Raw genomic sequence first — 18714 nt, 5'->3', positions numbered from 1 at the left:
TGATGAGGTGTAGAAAGATATTTTCATTTCATGTATTGCCGTTAATAAAGGGAAACATTTATTTTTCCCTTTGTGTTTCAACCAACTCTCATTTCATTCCAGCTGAGGATGCAGTGACTACAGAGCTTAAAACAGTTGGAGGAAATTGTATCGTGCAGTGGATTCCCTCCTCTCTACTGATTTTTCCCACAGTGATTTCTAAGGCTCCAAAATGCTTGACCTTGTATTATGCAATACACTCACTCCACAATGGCAGGTTTCAGAGTAGCAGCCGTGTTAGTCTGTATCTGCAAAAAGAACAGGAGTACTTGTGGCACCTTAGAGACTAACAAATTTATTAGAGCATTCTTAGTCTCTAAGGTGCCACAAGTACTCCTGTTCTTTTCACTCCATAATGAAATTCCAACTGTCCATATTACAATTTATGTGATAATACTCTGTTGATTTACTCAAAGTTTAAATTGCAAAATGAAGGATATCGATGCAAAAAAGTTACAAGAAAATTAAGAAAGGGTTAAACCTTAAACATTGTTGACATAATGTGTTTGCTATATATTTCTGTGGTTCAACTCTTCTCTGATCAAAATCTCATGTCTGAATTGTAACAGGCAGCTTAAGCACAGTATAACAGCATAACAAATATGAACTGGAAAAAACTTTGCAAGAAAAAAGATGTGCATAATTTTCCTCTAATGTCAGAACGAAGGGAGAGATTTCAGGTGGCCCCAAGGGGTTTTCAAGCCTCGAGTGTCTCTGAAGGGGAACGGCAAGGTGGCAATCTGGGAAATCTTCCTGCTGCTTTTGCAAAAATCTCTCTGAAACGACCTGAGGTGAGAGTTCCATTCAGATATTCCAACACAGACTCATCAGCAAGTTGGGCATGCGGAGACATGTTTGGTTGCAGTGATGGAAAATGGGACTCTCTGACCAGGAGGTAAGGACCATAGGCGTGCGCAGCACATTGCATTAGGGTGTGCACCCAGGGAATTTTTTTTTTTTTTGAAAGGCGAACATCATAAACGGCTGGGTGTGGGAGGGGGTGCTGTGTGCGGGAAGGGGCTCAGGGCAAGGGATTGGGGGGCAGAGGAGGGGGTGTGGGATGTATGAGGGGGCTCAGGGAAGGGGGTTGAGGTGCAAGAGGGGGCGGAGTGCGGCAGGGGGCTCAGGGCAGGGGTTCAGGAGGGGTGCAGTGTGCAGGAAGGGGCTCAGGGCAAGGGATTGGGACAGAGGAGGGTGTGGGATGTATGAGGGGGCTCAGGGAAGGGGGTTGAGGTGCAAGAGGGGGCGGAGTGCGGCAGGGGGCTCAGGGCAGGGGTTCAGGAGGGGTGCAGTGTGCAGGAAGGGGCTCAGGGCAAGGGATTGGGACAGAGGAGGGTGTGGGATGTATGAGGGGGCTCAGGGAAGGGGCTTGGGGTACAGGAGGGGTGCGGAGTGCAGGAGGGGGCTCAGGGCAAGGGATTGGGGGCCAGGGTGTGGCAGGGGGCTTAGGACAGGGAGTTGGGATGCAGGAGAGGTGCGGCAGGGGGCTCAGGACAGGGAGTTGGGGTGCAGGAGGGGTACAGGGTGCAGGCAGGGGGCTCACGGCAGGGGGTTGGGGGCAGGAGGGGGCTCAGGGCAGGGGGTTGCGGGGCAAGGTGCAGGCAGGGGGCTCAGGGCAGGGAGTTGTGGGGCAGGGGTTGGGGGGCAAGGTGCAGGAAGGGGGCTCTGGACAGGGGGTTGGGAGCTCAGGGCAGGGGGTTGGGGTGAGAGGTGCAGTCAGGGGACTCAGGGCAGGGAGTTGGGATGCAGGAGGGGTACAGGGTGCAGGCAGGGGGTTCAGGGCAGCGGGTTGGGGGCAGGAGGGGGCTCAGGGCAGGGGGTTGCGGGGCAGGGGTTGGGGGGCAAGGTGCAGGAAGGGGGCTCAGGACAGGGGGTTGGGGAGAGAGATGCAGGCAGGGGGCTCAGGGCAGGGAGTTGGGATGCAGGAGGGGTACAGGGTGCAGGCAGGGGGTTCAGGGCAGGGGGTTGGGGTGAGAGGTGCAGGCAGGGGGCTCAGGGCAGGGGGTTGGGAGCTCAGGGCAGGGGGTTGGGGTGAGAGGTGCAGGCAGGGGGCTCAGGACAAGGGGTTGGGAGCTCAGGGCAGGGGGGTTGGGTGAGAGGTGCAGGCAGGGGGCTCAGGACAGGGAGTTGGGATGCAGGAGGGGTACAGGGTGCAGGCAGGGGGTTCAGGGCAGGGAGTTGGGGTGAGAGGTGCAGGCAGGGGGCTCAGGAGAGGGAGTTGGGGTGCAGGAGGGTAGGCTGTTTGCAGGCAGGCCCGGGGCTGGGGATCTGGGCTCCCCCGCCCTGGCAGGCAGGCTCGAGGGCCGGGCAGAGGGGGCCGGGCTGGGCGCTTGGGGCCAGGCCGGGCAGAGGCAGCCAGGGTGGATCGCAGGGCGCCGGGCTGCTCCCAGGGCTGGACTCAAGCCCGAGGGTGCCGGGCCGGAGTCCCCGAACAGCGCCGGGGAGCGGAGCTCGCAGCCGGGCTGCGGGAGGGGGCCTGTGGGCCGGGCTCGCCCCCTGCCCCGGGCCTGCTGGCTCCCAGGCCCCACTTAAGGTGGGCTGGGCTCAGGGGCGGCCTGACCCCCCGGGTGGTGCCCGGGCCCCTGGCCAGCGCGGGGAGCCGCAGGCGGGTTTGGGACCCTGGGCGCTGGAGGGGGGCAGCTGCCTTGGGGCGGGGAGCTGGGGCAGCACCCCCGCGGGCCACCTTAAGCGGCTGTGTTGGTGCTGCCGGGTGGGAGGCTGCCAGGGAGCACATGGGGCTGTTAAAGCAGCCAGCCCAGCCCTGGGGAGGGGGAGCCCGGCTCAACGGGGTGCAGGCCGGGGGCTCAGGGCAGGGAGAGGGGGTGCAGGAGAGGTTCGGGCTTACCCGCAGCGGCGCGCTCCCTGCCTGCCAGGGCCCCATGCCGGGCCGCTCCCGGGGGAGGGGAGGGGAGGGGCGGGGCAGCACAGGGCTCTGCACGCTGCCCTTGCCACGCCTCCAGGTACCTCCCCTGAAGCTCCCATTGGCCGCAGTTCCCCGTTCCCGGCCAATGGGAGCTTCGGGAGGCGGTGCCTAGAGCAACCCCTTACCCCCAGAGACATGCTGCCCTGATGGCTGCTTCGGAAAGCAGCGCGGGGCCTGCGGCACCACGGGGGGCAAATCCCGCGGGCCGGATGCAAAGCCCCGAGGGGCCAGATCCGGATCCGGCCCATGGGCATTAGGGTGTGTGCCCGGGCCCACCCCGTGCGCACGCCCATGGTAAGGACCTATAGTTTCCCAGGCTGAAAGTGAAGAGAGACCAATTTCTTTCATAAGAGACAAGCACTTCAGCCTCAGTGCTAGCAGGAGAATCCATGTGGAATGATGGGGTTTTCAAATCTAGGACAAACTCACAAAGAAGTTTAGAAATTTAAATACCAACATTTTTAGAAGTACTCATCAAAATCAAGTAATATTTTATACAGGATTTAAAATGAGATGCGGTGGAATTTTAAAAGCTGTTACTATTTATTCTATCTGTGCACTGTGACAATCGTTTCAGATCATTTTACGCCATTTGTAACAGGATCTTTAGGTCAGTCATTTATTTATTGTTCCTATTTATGTAATTACTGTAGGCATTTGTTTCTGATGAATAAATAATTATTTTATATAAAATGGCAACCTATAGCAATAATGAGTTGAATTAAATACCTATTGAACCAAAAAGAAAAAAGGAGAAGAGAAAAGCCCTGTAATTGTTCAGCCTTAAAACCCCAATTCCAGAGAGTACTTATGCACGTGACTAACTTAAAGTATGTGAGCCATCCCACTGCTGTTAGTGCTCCAATCAGGAACATGCTTAAATACATTGATGAATCAGTGTCCCAGTTCACAATAATTCCATATTAAAAATCATAGTTACTGAATGATAATTAGCCTTTCCATTCAAACAGACCCCACGCCACACCTGAACTCTGCCACCTTTTCCTATTCTACTTTTTACCAGGTTATTTTTCCCCAGAAAACCTTGGCCATTTGGATGTTTGGTGTAGTAGACGGTTGTATTGGAAGAGGCTAGATTGGTGCCCTTTCCCCCACTAAGCAAGAGTGCATGCATCCCTTAATACATATCAATTGTTAGTTTGTAATTAGCCTGTCCATACCCCATCCATCAGGTTTATGTGCATTCACATACCCTCTCCCCCCACCCAAATCAAATCAGGTTTGTATGTATCCAACACCTACGCACAATACACTTACTAGCACTGCCCCCACTATTAAGTTTGTGCTCGCATGCACTCTTATCAGCTTTGTGCCCCCACCGCCTGATCCCATTACCTTTGTGTGCACCCAGATCCAATTCATTCTTGGGCATACACCACAAACAAAATTACATGTGAATAATGAGAGCAGGAAGAGGCCATTTTGTATTAGGATTATCAAAGTTTCTCTTTGTCACCTCTAAAATGCAGCTCCCCATTTGGTGGAATACATCAATCAGTTACTACTGGAATGGGGATAGGAGAGGCGGAGCAGGGGTGGAGTCGGGCCAGGGCTGGGGGTAGAGGGGGCTTGAGCACCCACCAGCGCCACTAGAGTCTGCGCCTATGGGGGCTACCCCTTTTGCCCTCCCCCTACCGGCCTAAAATCAAGCTTGTGTGCTCATGGACTGCATGTTCCACCAACAGCCAGTTTTATGAGCACAGTGCGTCAAAATTGCAGTTGTAATGTGAATAATGACTAAAAGTTACCCTAAACCCAATAATTTAAAACGATTTGAAAAACAAAACAAAACTAGCCCTTAGACCAGACCTAGTGAGGATCTACCTCTCTACCAAATCTGGGTACGTAGACAGTATTCTGAAGAGTTGCTAGCACTGCCTAGGACAAATTTAAGCCAGACACTAAAACTGGAGATTTCTTATTTAAAAGTTTTTAAAAGAAGTCAAACAGCCACTACGTTAAATGTTCCAATAGTATAAAAACAAATTGGGTGTGAGTTCTCACAATGATTGTCAATCTCCCTTTAGAGAAAAAACAGGAACATATTCCCCACTGGCAATCCCTTTCATAATGCAACCGAAAATACGGAGTTGCTAATAGGAGCCTCTGTACATTCAAAGTCAACAGATGGCGCCACTGCAGAAGCCTTTGCTTGTCTTTCCTCTGGGGTTCTAAAACAGTTCTGATGTGGGCCTAATCTTACAAAAATTGTTCTATGGACCATTTCCTCACCTCTTCGAGATCAGGTAACGCCTTCGTGGCAGGTACAGCAAATGCTTCCAAAGAAAAGTAGTACTAGGAACATATTGACAGTAATTTCAGTACTAGGAACGTGAGATCTGCCTGCTCACTGAAGACCACCATCAGGTCCTCCATGTGCCACCACCGATACATAAACCTCAACTTGGGACCTGCTGGTTTAGAGGCACGTACAAGGAGTTAACTCTTACAACAAATGCCTATCCTTTCTTATGGTGCAGGTTTTTTTCAGTAGCTGTGCCTATCGGTAGTAGGAGTTCTTTCCTGCTCAAGTCTCTCTGCCTTCTTTCATTCCTTGGTGGAGTGGAAACCTACAGGTTATATTGACAAAACACAATTACATTAAAATGAGAGCAAAAAACAACAACCAAAAACAATAGACTGTATAAACAAGTCAAGGATTATAAACAGATTGGTTCACAACCTCCAAGATGTATCCCCCTCTCTGGTGGTACATGGCAGTAACAGAGCATGTGGGAGCCATACACGTTCTTCTTCAAAGTCTAACTAAATCATTACCCCTATGGTGCAGAGGGGAACCTCCCGCCAATCATTCCATCACACTGTTTTTAAGCTGGGCTACATATAACAAATGAATTCATTTCCTTAAGAAGCCATTGGGCGATTTCTATCATCTAGGATTTTAGGCCTTCCTGTGGGAAAGCCAACCTTAGGGGAATAAAAAGGGAGGAATACGCTACTACTAGATCCCCACTTAAGCTCGCCTTTATCCTACCATTGGTAGGCAGGAGGAAATAGTGACAGGTTTGTCTCCAGCTTTCATCCTAGAAAGAGATGAGGCTCTGGTTTCTGTACAGAACACAAGGTGTTTCCACACAACGTAATTTTTGTGCCACTGATATTGCAAGCTACGCCCACTAGAGCTGTACTAGCACTGTCCCAGCCCAATGTGTGCATGCTCGCTAAAGGCCCCCCACGTGGATCATAACTGTACGAAGAACAACCCAAGAGAAGTATGTGCAAAAGCATCTTACTCCAGGCACCTCATCTCACTTCCATGTGGCACAAGTAAGAGTCCCGTGCAGATGGCTCTATCCCTGCACGAATCCTCTGCAGCAGGCTCTGAGCAATTTGTAACTAACTTTCCTCAAGCAAGAGACTAGCCGTTTGCATATATGCTGCAGGGGAGCTGGAACTAGGGGCACTGGGGTGCCCAGCATGAAGTGATATTAGCAAGCGAATGCACGGTTTCCATCATACATGGGGTTTACAGTGTTGTTCAATGGCTTTCAGCATCCCCACTATAAAAATTGTTCCAGACCCCTGAATTGCTGTTACCATAGGTGCCAACCCCTTGGGGGCTCCAGGGCTGGAGCGCCAACTGAAAAAAATTAGTGGGTGCTTAGCACCCACCGGCAGCCAGCTCCCTCCCTCCCTCCCAGTGCCTCCCACCCGCCACAATCAGCTGTTCCACAGCGTGCAGGAGGCGCTGGGAGGCAGAAAGAGGAGCAGGGATGAGGCACACTTGGAGGAGGGGACAGAAGGGGGTCAGACGAGGTGAGGAGGGGGTGGGGTGGGAAAAGGCAGGGCGGGGGTTGGGGAAGGGGTGAGGGCAGGACCTGGGGAGCAGCGGGGGCGGCAAGAGGCGGGGCGGGGGTGGGAGCTTAGGGGATGGGGGCGGGTGGGGCCGTGGGCAGAGTGGGGGGGGTTGAGTAGCTGTTACTGTACAGGTTTCCTGAAAAAGGTGATTTGGCTCCCCTCCCATTACCCTGTGTTTATTTTGTCACCTTAGCCTGTCCTAGTATTCACACTACTTATTTCCCTCTCTCCTCAACAGCTTCCCCTGAACTTCACCCTGGTGGGGAATACACATCTCCAACACCCACAGAAAGTAACCGGAGAATGGGAAACATTGCAGCCATGGCTATCTGGGGGGTCTGGTAAGTCGGCCAGAGTGGTGGAGGTACAGAACGTCACAGCATGAAAATGTTATGTTTCTTCGGGCAGAATTAGACCCTCACTAGCTGAGCACCATCTTTCGGAAACCGGCCATCGGCGGGCACCCCCCTCTGGCCTGGCGGCCATCGGCGGGCGCCCCCCTCTGGCCTGGCGGAAAGCCGCCCAAAGCGATATGGCTGCAGCTTTTTAAGGCCCAGCCGCCCTGGCCAGGCGTTCCTTTTCTATGGCTGGAGAGTTCTGCTTCTGGGGCAGCAGCTTTCTGCTCACATACCCGATGGGATGTCTCTCCCCCTTTCCGTCAATCTGCATTGGCACCACCCCCAGCCCTCTTCTGAAGCGTCAGTGAACACCAGAAAGAGCTTGTCAAAGTCCTGCTTTACCAGCACCGAGCCCTTGACCAGAGCCTCTTTCAGAGCACAGAGACCCCTCTGCCACTGCTTGGTCCAGACCACCTTATCTGGATTACCCTTCTTACATACATATCTCATCGCGGCGCTCCAGCCTCTGCTTTGCCCCTCCTGCCAACTCACAACCGGCCACCCGCTCCTCTTTCTCAGGCAGTGCCTGTCGCTGCTTCCCATCCGCCCTCCTCACGGTGCCTGCACCGCTTTTAGCCTCAGCCGCAGTCCCTCTCATGCCGCCATGTGGAAGCCTGGACCGAGCCCCCCGCCTCTGAGGTGCTTGCTTCATCTGGTCCCAACCATTCTGATGTTCCCGGGGTAGCGGGGTTCTACTGGCTGTGGGCAGCTCCTAGTGCCGCTTCTCCCCATTGAGCCCCCCTTTCCCTGAGGGCCTGGAGTAGTGTCAGAATTTCAAAGACCAGGGCCCCCGCCTGGGCATGTGGCCCTCTGCTCCTAAGCCCCGCCCCCGGATCATGCCACCTCAGAGGTTCTCTCGGGCCCACCTCACAGTCGGCGCTCGCCGTCCTCTAACCTGAAGTCTCGCCTCAGTCTTGAGCTGACTCAGCCTCTCTCTCACACCGAACGCCCTCCCTCTTGAACCAATTACCGCCCAGTCTGAGCCCCACCCCCTGGTGGAGCCCCCTGTGGGCTCCGTCCAGCCCTTGTGTCTGCGACTAAGTTTTGGAGTCCTGGTGCCATGGCGGCAGGGCAGCGATGCACAGAGCTGCCTCCAGAGGTGCGAGGGGCGGATCTCACCTGTCAGGCTTCCCATGGCAGCCCCCGCACTGAGCCTGCCCTGGCCTCTTCCTACGGGGCAGGGGGAACCAAACCATCCCCTGCTGTCCCTCAGCAGTGCACAGAGCCTGCCTGCCCCTGCTTCCCCACTGTGCCAAGCTTGGCCCCATCCCTGCTGCTCAGGCTTTAGCACCAAGCCCACCATGGCTTCCCTCGTCCCCAGCAGCGCGGAGCCATCCCAGACTCTTTGGCAGAGCCCACCACCAGCCCAGGGAGGAGTTGGGCCACTCCCAGCCTTAGGCAGTGACTTCCCATTTGCACAGCCCGACTCCATTGACAGGAAAGAGAAACCAGGAGATAGCGACCCACATCCTCAAAGATGTTTGGGCCCTTCACTCCCATAATGGCTATGTACCTTGGAGGAGCTGGGCCAATATAGCCAAAAGATACAGCAAAAGCTTCTAGTGTAAAGAGACATCCCCTGCACAGGCATCAGAAAGGAAATGACCCGCACACTGAAATGTGCTGAGGTGCTATCTACACATCAGTATATTGAGTCCTGGAGGTTCTTCTTTTTATCCATAGAGGTTTAAATTAATCTTCTAGGCAAAGCACTTTCAACCTTGATTTAATTATAGGGATGTGTTTTATAGTACACAAAAATAAAGAGCTTGTAATTTTACAATTCTATCTACAAGAGACCAAAGGTCATAACCCAGTACCTTAAACTTTAAAGCATTCTAGAGTTACATGGAAATTCTGTTCTTTATTCCCCCTGAAGAAACAGAATATATAGGGTTTGTATGTGTGTTTGAATCTTTAGCGATAATAATCCCAGTAGACAGGCACCTCTGACCAAGAAAAGGGCCGCTCAGGAATGCAGCAGGGAAAGATCCTTTTACCCCTGGGGCAACTGTTCCAAACCCCCCAGAGTGAACACACACACACACACACACCCCGGAAGAATATAGGAAAGGGAAATATTTCTTTCCACGGAGATGAAAGGAGAAAGATAACAGGGGGAAAGATGGGGGAAGCGGTAAAACAGGGTTGCATTCATTACAAGGCCCCACTAGTACCACGGTCGGAAAGAGCTGGGGGGAGAACGGTAATTCTATTTTATAGAGGATTTTGCTATTTCAAAATCAGATTTCATTCTGATTTGGAATCATATTCAAAAATTTTGAAATTCTGTGTGAAATGGCATTGCTGATCTCCACTGAGCTCTAAAGCAGCCTTGTAGGCTGCCCCAAAGCTGGAGATCCTTGGAGCCTTACAAGACCTAGCTCCACGGTAGCACACCTGGTGGGCTGTCCTGGAGCCATGGACCCTAAGAGCCCTACCTGGCGAGGAGTCACGAGCCTGGCAGCTGGGGCTCCCGCAACTTTCAGGCTCCCAGCTTCCCATCAGCCCACCAGGCAGGCAGCTGAGGAGCTGGGAGCCTGGAAACCCAGGTTCCCCAGCAGCGTGCCACATGGTCTATCAAGGAGCCCGGCAGCTGAGCTGTCAGGAAGCCAAGCAAGTTTCTGATGAAATTCTGCCTGGCCAGCAAAGTTCCATTGGAAACATGCTTGGTTTCTGGTGGATTCTGTCAGAATTGACACAGTCCTGCAGTGTGTTTCAATTTCAACAAAAGAGCAAACTCTGGCAATTGTTTTTTTCTAACAAGCTCCGCTAATTAGCAATGGAGAGCAACACGACACAATAGTTTTAAACAATAAGACCATCATAGAAAAATCAAACAGCAGGGAAGATAATTTTTAAATAGGCAGAAGGTATGGTAATTATTCAGTGGAAATGCAACCTGCACCAACGCAGTCTTTGAGAGGTTTAGCCAACTTTACACCAGGTTAACTAGCAGCAATCTATTCTATTGAATAGTCAGTCCTGACAGATCTTTTGTTTAGCTGTGGAAGCCCTTTCTTTTTCCAGGTACGCATGATGACTCTGGCTGAGGTATGCTAGAATGGTACTTTGCTGAATTAAAGCCCTCATCATCATACCATCAGGTTTCAGGTCTCTCATAGCGTGCCATTCATCCTCTAAGAAGGAAGAAGCCACTGCACCTGCGACTCATCAGCTGCCTCTGAATTGGGTTTAAGTGAAGGGGGAAAGGGGCAAGTCAGAGTACCTGTAAACAGAGAAAAGACGACTATTGAATCTATTGAAGTCATGGAGTTCCCCTAGTGTAACTGCAGCTGCTGCACACTTCTTCACGGGCTTTTTCTACAGCAGGCGAACAATCACCTAATATTGAGTATTTGCTTTCCAAGTTGCCCACTTTTGAATAATAAATCATAGGGCAAGGGTAATAAATAAAAAGCACATCCCCATGCATATTTCAATGGAACAAAAAGCACCTGGTATAGGAGAAATGAATTAACACATGCAAAGAGAGAGAGGCTGTTTCAATTCATTATGCACAAGAGAGTTTTCTTCACAGCATTAGCAAAATTAATGCCTCCATAGTGAATTATATCCTCATGCACCCTACCAAAGTTAATCTCTAGTTCTTTCCCACCCCTATAGAATCTCATTTTTAGTAAAAATTCTGTTTAGTGCTTGTAGATCTCAAAACACTTTACAAATGAGGTCAGTACAATCATCTCCCCTCCCCCACTTTTTTTTTTTAAATGGAGGGGGACACTGGGACAGGGAGGCAAAGTGACCACCAAGTGACCCAGCAGCAGAGGCAGGAATAGAAACCAGGTCGCCTGAATCCCTGGCCAGTGCTCTAAACCACTAGACCACACTATCTCACATGTATTAGCATATTGAAAATTTAGTGCACCGTAAAAGTCAATTTCTGAGAAACTTGAGATTGAATTGAATATAAAAATATTACATTAATCTACTTTTTAAAAAATGTCTGAATGGGAAAGGTGCAGAAACCAGGGGACCTTGCTAGTTTTAGTCCAATCTTATCATAGCCACAATCATATATTGTGCTCAGGAAGTGAGCTTTAGGGCCTGCAGATCTCAAGCAATCTATAAGCCTGGGAACAGTGAAGGAACCAAACAAAGGCCTATTCTTGTGCACCTTAGAAGCTTTAGGAGGGCAACCTTATGCACCTAAGTGGCAGTGCGATCTCCATCCTCAAGATCACACTGCAGTCTGCCCAAAACGTGTGATCCAAGAGAAAAATCAAACTTGCACCACTAAAGGGTAGTTACTTCCAACGGCCGCATTTAAAGGGTAAAAAGATGTTAATTAAATTAAACGTAACAATACCAAAATTCTTCACAAGTTTATCAGATTCCTTTTTGTTTAGCCAAAGAAAGAACTGAGACTATACTTGAATGTATACATTTTATTAATTGAATTACATAAATAGTAACAAATACATTCATAAATAAGGAGTTACAGCAAAGCAATGTGATATGACAATCAAAGTTCAATCCATGCATTTAACATGGGGTCGTTATCACACTTTTATCAAATAGGTATAATCAGAGCTAGATAATTCATTTCACACATCAGAAAGCGGCGATTTTAGCAAAATCATCTTAATACAGAACAGAATTAACTACCCAGTGTAAGTCCTTTAATACAGGTCATTGTTCAACACGGAATTGGCAGAAGTAGAAGTTTCCCACAATTATTACACTTTGAAAAGCTCAATAAGGTTTAAGGGATCCCCTAAAGCTGCAGAAATGCTACCCTCTTGAAAGTCTCTGGAGATATCTTTATTCTGCCTGGTCATCTTCATCCAAGATTTTGGAATTAGGAATGACAGTAAGAACTGAGGTAGCCAGGTGGGTCCTGCATCCTTGTTGAGCTAAAAATTCAAACCTCAGTGCTTTCAAACACCTACCCGAAATTAACTTTCACACCAATTAAATTGCACCAAACAGGCAACCTCAGCTTTGCCCTCTAAATACATCTACTAATGTACGGATACAAAAACATCTAGAATTGCCAACAATTCACACTAAACCAATACCAGAAAAACAGTCATAATCACAAAATACTGCACCTCTACCCAAATACCAAGACTTAACAGAAAAATACCTACCTAAAACATCCACATCATCATCCTTTGAATTCAATAAGCGTAAAGGACTACTAAAACACCACTACTGCCACTTCCACCAATGGACACAACTACTAAAAACACTCTCACTTCTGACACAATAGGTGCAAAGTTAATTTTGAATGTGTGGTACACTTTGGTTGGTGTGACCGTTTAAGTAGAGCAGGTGTTTGAAAGTTGTGAAGTGCGGAGAGTAACTGCCAGTTGCCAAAACATTTATTTGTGTTTGCTTCCTTTTAGAAATGTGTGAGAAATACACAAGTTAGGCGTTACCTGGAGTAAATGTTAATTTTCTGAACCTTAACTTTATTGGAAGAGTTTTGGGGGGAGAATTGGAGGGGAGTGGAGGATTCAAATGTATACCTTCCCTTAAGTCACATCTTTGCACTTCCAGTAGGAAATGATGATTTCTTAATAATAGGAAGTTATAATTCTATACAACTTGAGTGTTTAAGGTCCATGCATTTCAGATTCACAGTTATGCCATGGTACTGACACTTCCTTCTTTTCCACTTCTGCTTCATGATGCCTGAATCAGAGAGAGGGAGCAAAAGGCGTGTGTAAATGAGAACCGCTTTCGACAACGGTCCAAAACCGCCCCGGACACTCCCTTTCGGATCTTACCACCAGTAGCATGTCAGATCTCCAAGAGTCCAAAAAGTGAGTAGAAAGCAGGAGACTTGGTTGCAGAATTCCAGGCAAGTTGGAAGCGCTGTTTGAAGAGCCGGAACTCTGGACACAGTGTCATGGGGGTGCCATAAATAGTAGCAGATGAGACCTGTACCCTGTTTACAGGGCGCTCATTCAGGGCAGTGGCTGCATTTGGCCAAGTGCCAAGAGACTAGAGGGCAAAGACCAGATCCCTGATTACAGGGCGGTCGTTGGCAGCAGGCTGTGAAGACAGCACGAGGCCAAGAGACCCAGAGGGCCTCGGAGACGCACACCCTAGTTACAGGGAGGTCAAGCTGCCCATGTTATGGACATGATTCTAATCCCCCAGATTTCAAAAGCGAGATGCAACCTGTACCCTGATTACAGGGTGGTCGCTGGCATTAGCCAAATAGGGGAGACCATAACCTGAATTACAGGAAGGTCAAGCTGTCAAAGTACCAAAGAGCTCGATATGTCCCATCCTAGAGAGGCTTGTGACATGGACCCTAATTACAGGTTTGTCACGCTGACTAATGGGGCAGAGCACGGCGTAAAGCCAAATCAGCAAGAGGGCAGAGACCCAGACCCCAGTTACAGGGCGGTCACATTCCTCAGTTTAACAAAGAGCTCAATGCCCCTCCAAAGACACGGGGAGGTGACTTGCACCCTGATTACAGGGCAGTCACATTCACCAACCTGTTAACGGAGACCCAAAGGGCCTCGGAGACGCAAACCCTAGTTACAGGGAGGTCAAGCTGCCCATGTTATGGTCATGATTCTAATCCCCCAGATTTCAAAAGCGAGATGCAACCTGTACCCTGATTACAGTGTGGTCGCTGGCATTAGCCAAATAGGGGAGACCGGAACCTGAATTACAGAAAGATCAAGCTGTCAAAGTACCAAAGAGCTCAATATGTCCCATCCTAGAGAGGCTTGTGACATAGACCCTAATTACAGGGTTGTCACGCTGACTAATGGGGCAGAGCACGGCGTAAAGCCAAATGAGCAAGAGGGCAGAGACCCGGACCCCAGATACAGGGCGGTCACATTGCTCAGTTGAACAAAGAGCTCAATGCCCCTCCAAAGACAGGGGGAGGTGACTTGCACCCTGATTACAGGGCAGTCACATTCACCAACCTGTTAACGGAGACCCAAAGGGCCTCGGAGACGCAAACCCTAGTTACAGGGAGGTCAAGCTGCCCATGTTATGGTCTAGATTCTAATCCCCCAGATTTTAAAAGCGAGATGCAACCTGTACCCTGATTACAGGGTGGTCGCTGGCATTAGCCAAATAGGGGAGACCATAACCTGATTTACAGGAAGGTCAAGCTGTCAAAGTACCAAAGAGCTCGATATGTCCCATCCTAGAGAGGCTTGTGACATAGACCCTAATTACAGGGTTGTCACGCTGACTAATGGGGCAGAGCACGGCGTAAAGCCAAATGAGCAAGATGGCAGAGACCCGGACCCCAGATACAGGGCGGTCACATTGCTCAGTTTAACAAAGAGCTCAATGCCCCTCCAAAGACAGAGGGAGGTGACTTGCACCCTGATTACAGGGCAGTCACCCTCAATAGCCAGATAACGGAGCAGAATGTCAAAACGACACAATAGCACAGACCGGGACCCAGCTTACAGGGCGGTCACGCTGCTCAAGGTATTAAGAGGCTCGAGATTCCCCTACAGTCTAATTACATGACCTGAGGCCTGATTTGAGGTTGGTTACTGTGCCCAGAGTTCCTTTCCTTTTCCTCCATCTTCTTTTCTCCTCTGTGTGTGGCATTCCTGACACTTCCTTCTTCTCCACTTTTGCTTCATGAGGTCTGAAACAGAGAGAGAGAGCACAAGGCGTGTGTAAGTGAGAACCGACAATGCCATGTCCTGCACGCAAACTCAGTGTAATCTACTGATACACTGTTCCTTTTCGCATCTGCAGACAGTCTGGATATTTAGGTCCAAGACAGTTCTTTGTGGTCCTCAGACATTTCCAGAAGCATTTCCCGCTCCTCCCAAGCTGCACTGGGTGAGAAAACTACTGGGCCCATTCCCCTCTAAAGCCACAATCTCCAGATTTCCCCTTGACAATTATTTCACCAGGCAGCCTCCATACAAAATCAGGAGGAATAAAATGATGAAGGAGGGTAAGGAATTAGTTGACAAGTATTCCTAAATCAATGTGACAAGGTATACTGCCTGGAATGACTTAGTCCAAAACAGCCCCAGACACTCCCTTTCGGATCTTACCACCAGTAGCATGTCAGATCTCCAAGAGTCCAAAAAGTGAGTAGAAAGCAGGAGACTTGGTTGCAGAATTCCAGGCAAGTTGGAAGCGCTGTTTGAAGAGCCGGAACTCTGGACACAGTGTCATGGGGGTGCCATAAATAGTAGCAGATGAGACCTGTACCCTGTTTACAGGGTGCTCATTCAGGACAGTGGCTGCATTTGGCCAAGTGCCAAGAGACTAGAGGGCAAAGACCAGATCCCTGATTACAGGGCGGTCGTTGGCAGCAGGCTGTGAAGACAGCACGAGGCCAAGAGACCCAGAGGGCCTCGGAGACGCACACCCTAGTTACAGGGAGGTCAAGCTGCCCATGTTATGGACATGATTCTAATCCCCCAGATTTCAAAAGCGAGATGCAACCTGTACCCTGATTACAGGGTGGTCGCTGGCATTAGCCAAATAGGGGAGACCATAACCTGAATTACAGGAAGGTCAAGCTGTCAAAGTACCAAAGAGCTCGATATGTCCCATCCTAGAGAGGCTTGTGACATGGACCCTAATTACAGGTTTGTCACGCTGACTAATGGGGCAGAGCACGGCGTAAAGCCAAATGAGCAAGAGGGCAGAGACCCAGACCCCAGTTACAGGGCGGTCACATTGCTCAGTTGAACAAAGAGCTCAATGCCCCTCCAAAGACAGGGGGAGGTGACTTGCACCCTGATTACAGGGCAGTCACATTCACCAACCTGTTAACGGAGACCCAAAGGGCCTCGGAGACGCAAACCCTAGTTACAGGGAGGTCAAGCTGCCCATGTTATGGTCTAGATTCTAATCCCCCAGATTTCAAAAGCGAGATGCAACCTGTACCCTGATTACAGGGTGGTCGCTGGCATTAGCCAAATAGGGGAGACCATAACCTGATTTACAGGAAGGTCAAGCTGTCAAAGTACCAAAGAGCTCGATATGTCCCATCCTAGAGAGGCTTGTGACATAGACCCTAATTACAGGGTTGTCACGCTGACTAATGGGGCAGAGCACGGCGTAAAGCCAAATGAGCAAGATGGCAGAGACCCGGACCCCAGATACAGGGCGGTCACATTGCTCAGTTTAACAAAGAGCTCAATGCCCCTCCAAAGACAGAGGGAGGTGACTTGCACCCTGATTACAGGGCAGTCACCCTCAATAGCCAGATAACGGAGCAGAATGTCAAAACGACACAATAGCACAGACCGGGACCCAGCTTACAGGGCGGTCACGCTGCTCAAGGTATTAAGAGGCTCGAGATTCCCCTACAGTCTAATTACATGACCTGAGGCCTGATTTGAGGTTGGTTACTGTGCCCAGAGTTCCTTTCCTTTTCCTCCATCTTCTTTTCTCCTCTGTGTGTGGCATTCCTGACACTTCCTTCTTCTCCACTTTTGCTTCATGAGGTCTGAAACAGAGAGAGAGAGCACAAGGCGTGTGTAAGTGAGAACCGACAATGCCATGTCCTGCACGCAAACTCAGTGTAATCTACTGATACACTGTTCCTTTTCGCATCTGCAGACAGTCTGGATATTTAGGTCCAAGACAGTTCTTTGTGGTCCTCAGACATTTCCAGAAGCATTTCCCGCTCCTCCCAAGCTGCACTGGGTGAGAAAACTACTGGGCCCATTCCCCTCTAAAGCCACAATCTCCAGATTTCCCCTTGACAATTATTTCACCAGGCAGCCTCCATACAAAATCAGGAGGAATAAAATGATGAAGGAGGGTAAGGAATTAGTTGACAAGTATTCCTAAATCAATGTGACAAGGTATACTGCCTGGAATGACTTAGTCCAAAACAGCCCCAGACACTCCCTTTCGGATCTTACCACCAGTAGCATGTCAGATCTCCAAGAGTCCAAAAAGTGAGTAGAAAGCAGGAGACTTGGTTGCAGAATTCCAGGCAAGTTGGAAGCGCTGTTTGAAGAGCCGGAACTCTGGACACAGTGTCATGGGGGTGCCATAAATAGTAGCAGATGAGACCTGTACCCTGTTTACAGGGTGCTCATTCAGGGCAGTGGCTGCATTTGGCCAAGTGCCAAGAGACTAGAGGGCAAAGACCAGATCCCTGATTACAGGGCGGTCGTTGGCAGCAGGCTGTGAAGACAGCACGAGGCCAAGAGACCCAGAGGGCCTCGGAGACGCACACCCTAGTTACAGGGAGGTCAAGCTGCCCATGTTATGGACATGATTCTAATCCCCCAGATTTCAAAAGCGAGATGCAACCTGTACCCTGATTACAGGGTGGTCGCTGGCATTAGCCAAATAGGGGAGACCATAACCTGAATTACAGGAAGGTCAAGCTGTCAAAGTACCAAAGAGCTCGATATGTCCCATCCTAGAGAGGCTTGTGACATGGACCCTAATTACAGGTTTGTCACGCTGACTAATGGGGCAGAGCACGGCGTAAAGCCAAATGAGCAAGAGGGCAGAGACCCAGACCCCAGTTACAGGGCGGTCACATTGCTCAGTTGAACAAAGAGCTCAATGCCCCTCCAAAGACAGGGGGAGGTGACTTGCACCCTGATTACAGGGCAGTCACATTCACCAACCTGTTAACGGAGACCCAAAGGGCCTCGGAGACGCAAACCCTAGTTACAGGGAGGTCAAGCTGCCCATGTTATGGTCTAGATTCTAATCCCCCAGATTTCAAAAGCGAGATGCAACCTGTACCCTGATTACAGGGTGGTCGCTGGCATTAGCCAAATAGGGGAGACCATAACCTGATTTACAGGAAGGTCAAGCTGTCAAAGTACCAAAGAGCTCGATATGTCCCATCCTAGAGAGGCTTGTGACATAGACCCTAATTACAGGGTTGTCACGCTGACTAATGGGGCAGAGCACGGCGTAAAGCCAAATGAGCAAGATGGCAGAGACCCGGACCCCAGATACAGGGCGGTCACATTGCTCAGTTTAACAAAGAGCTCAATGCCCCTCCAAAGACAGAGGGAGGTGACTTGCACCCTGATTACAGGGCAGTCACCCTCAATAGCCAGATAACGGAGCAGAATGTCAAAACGACACAATAGCACAGACCGGGACCCAGCTTACAGGGCGGTCACGCTGCTCAAGGTATTAAGAGGCTCGAGATTCCCCTACAGTCTAATTACATGACCTGAGGCCTGATTTGAGGTTGGTTACTGTGCCCAGAGTTCCTTTCCTTTTCCTCCATCTTCTTTTCTCCTCTGTGTGTGGCATTCCTGACACTTCCTTCTTCTCCACTTTTGCTTCATGAGGTCTGAAACAGAGAGAGAGAGCACAAGGCGTGTGTAAGTGAGAACCGACAATGCCATGTCCTGCACGCAAACTCAGTGTAATCTACTGATACACTGTTCCTTTTCGCATCTGCAGACAGTCTGGATATTTAGGTCCAAGACAGTTCTTTGTGGTCCTCAGACATTTCCAGAAGCATTTCCCGCTCCTCCCAAGCTGCACTGGGTGAGAAAACTACTGGGCCCATTCCCCTCTAAAGCCACAATCTCCAGA

At 50.0% G+C, this 18714-nt stretch overlaps 1 protein-coding gene across 1 annotated transcript; it reads left to right on the top strand.

Moving 5' to 3' along the window:
- The first annotated feature begins 890 nt into the window (after positions 1-890).
- Positions 891-13067, top strand: LOC135977744 (collagen alpha-2(I) chain-like). Its single transcript, XM_065579004.1, has 4 exons — positions 891-934; positions 2158-3256; positions 7041-7143; positions 12871-13067. Exons 1-2 carry the CDS (start codon positions 891-893, stop codon positions 3107-3109), a joined length of 996 nt encoding a protein of 331 aa, XP_065435076.1. The 3' UTR covers positions 3110-3256; positions 7041-7143; positions 12871-13067.
- Positions 13068-18714: the final 5647 nt, after the last annotated feature.

The sequence above is a fragment of the Chrysemys picta genome, unplaced genomic scaffold, assembly GCF_011386835.1.
Source record: "Chrysemys picta bellii isolate R12L10 unplaced genomic scaffold, ASM1138683v2 scaf22, whole genome shotgun sequence".
NCBI lineage: Eukaryota > Metazoa > Chordata > Testudines > Emydidae > Chrysemys > Chrysemys picta.
This window is presented reverse-complemented; position numbering and strand designations above follow the sequence as displayed.

Coding starts and splice junctions, on each gene's coding strand:
- LOC135977744 (XM_065579004.1), top strand. CDS start 891: ATGTTTGGTTGCAGTGATGGAAAATGGGACTCTCTGACCAGGAG. Junction 935..2,157: donor TGGGACTCTCTGACCAGGAG/GTAAGGACCATA, acceptor CAGGGGGCTCAG/GACAGGGAGTTGGGATGCAG.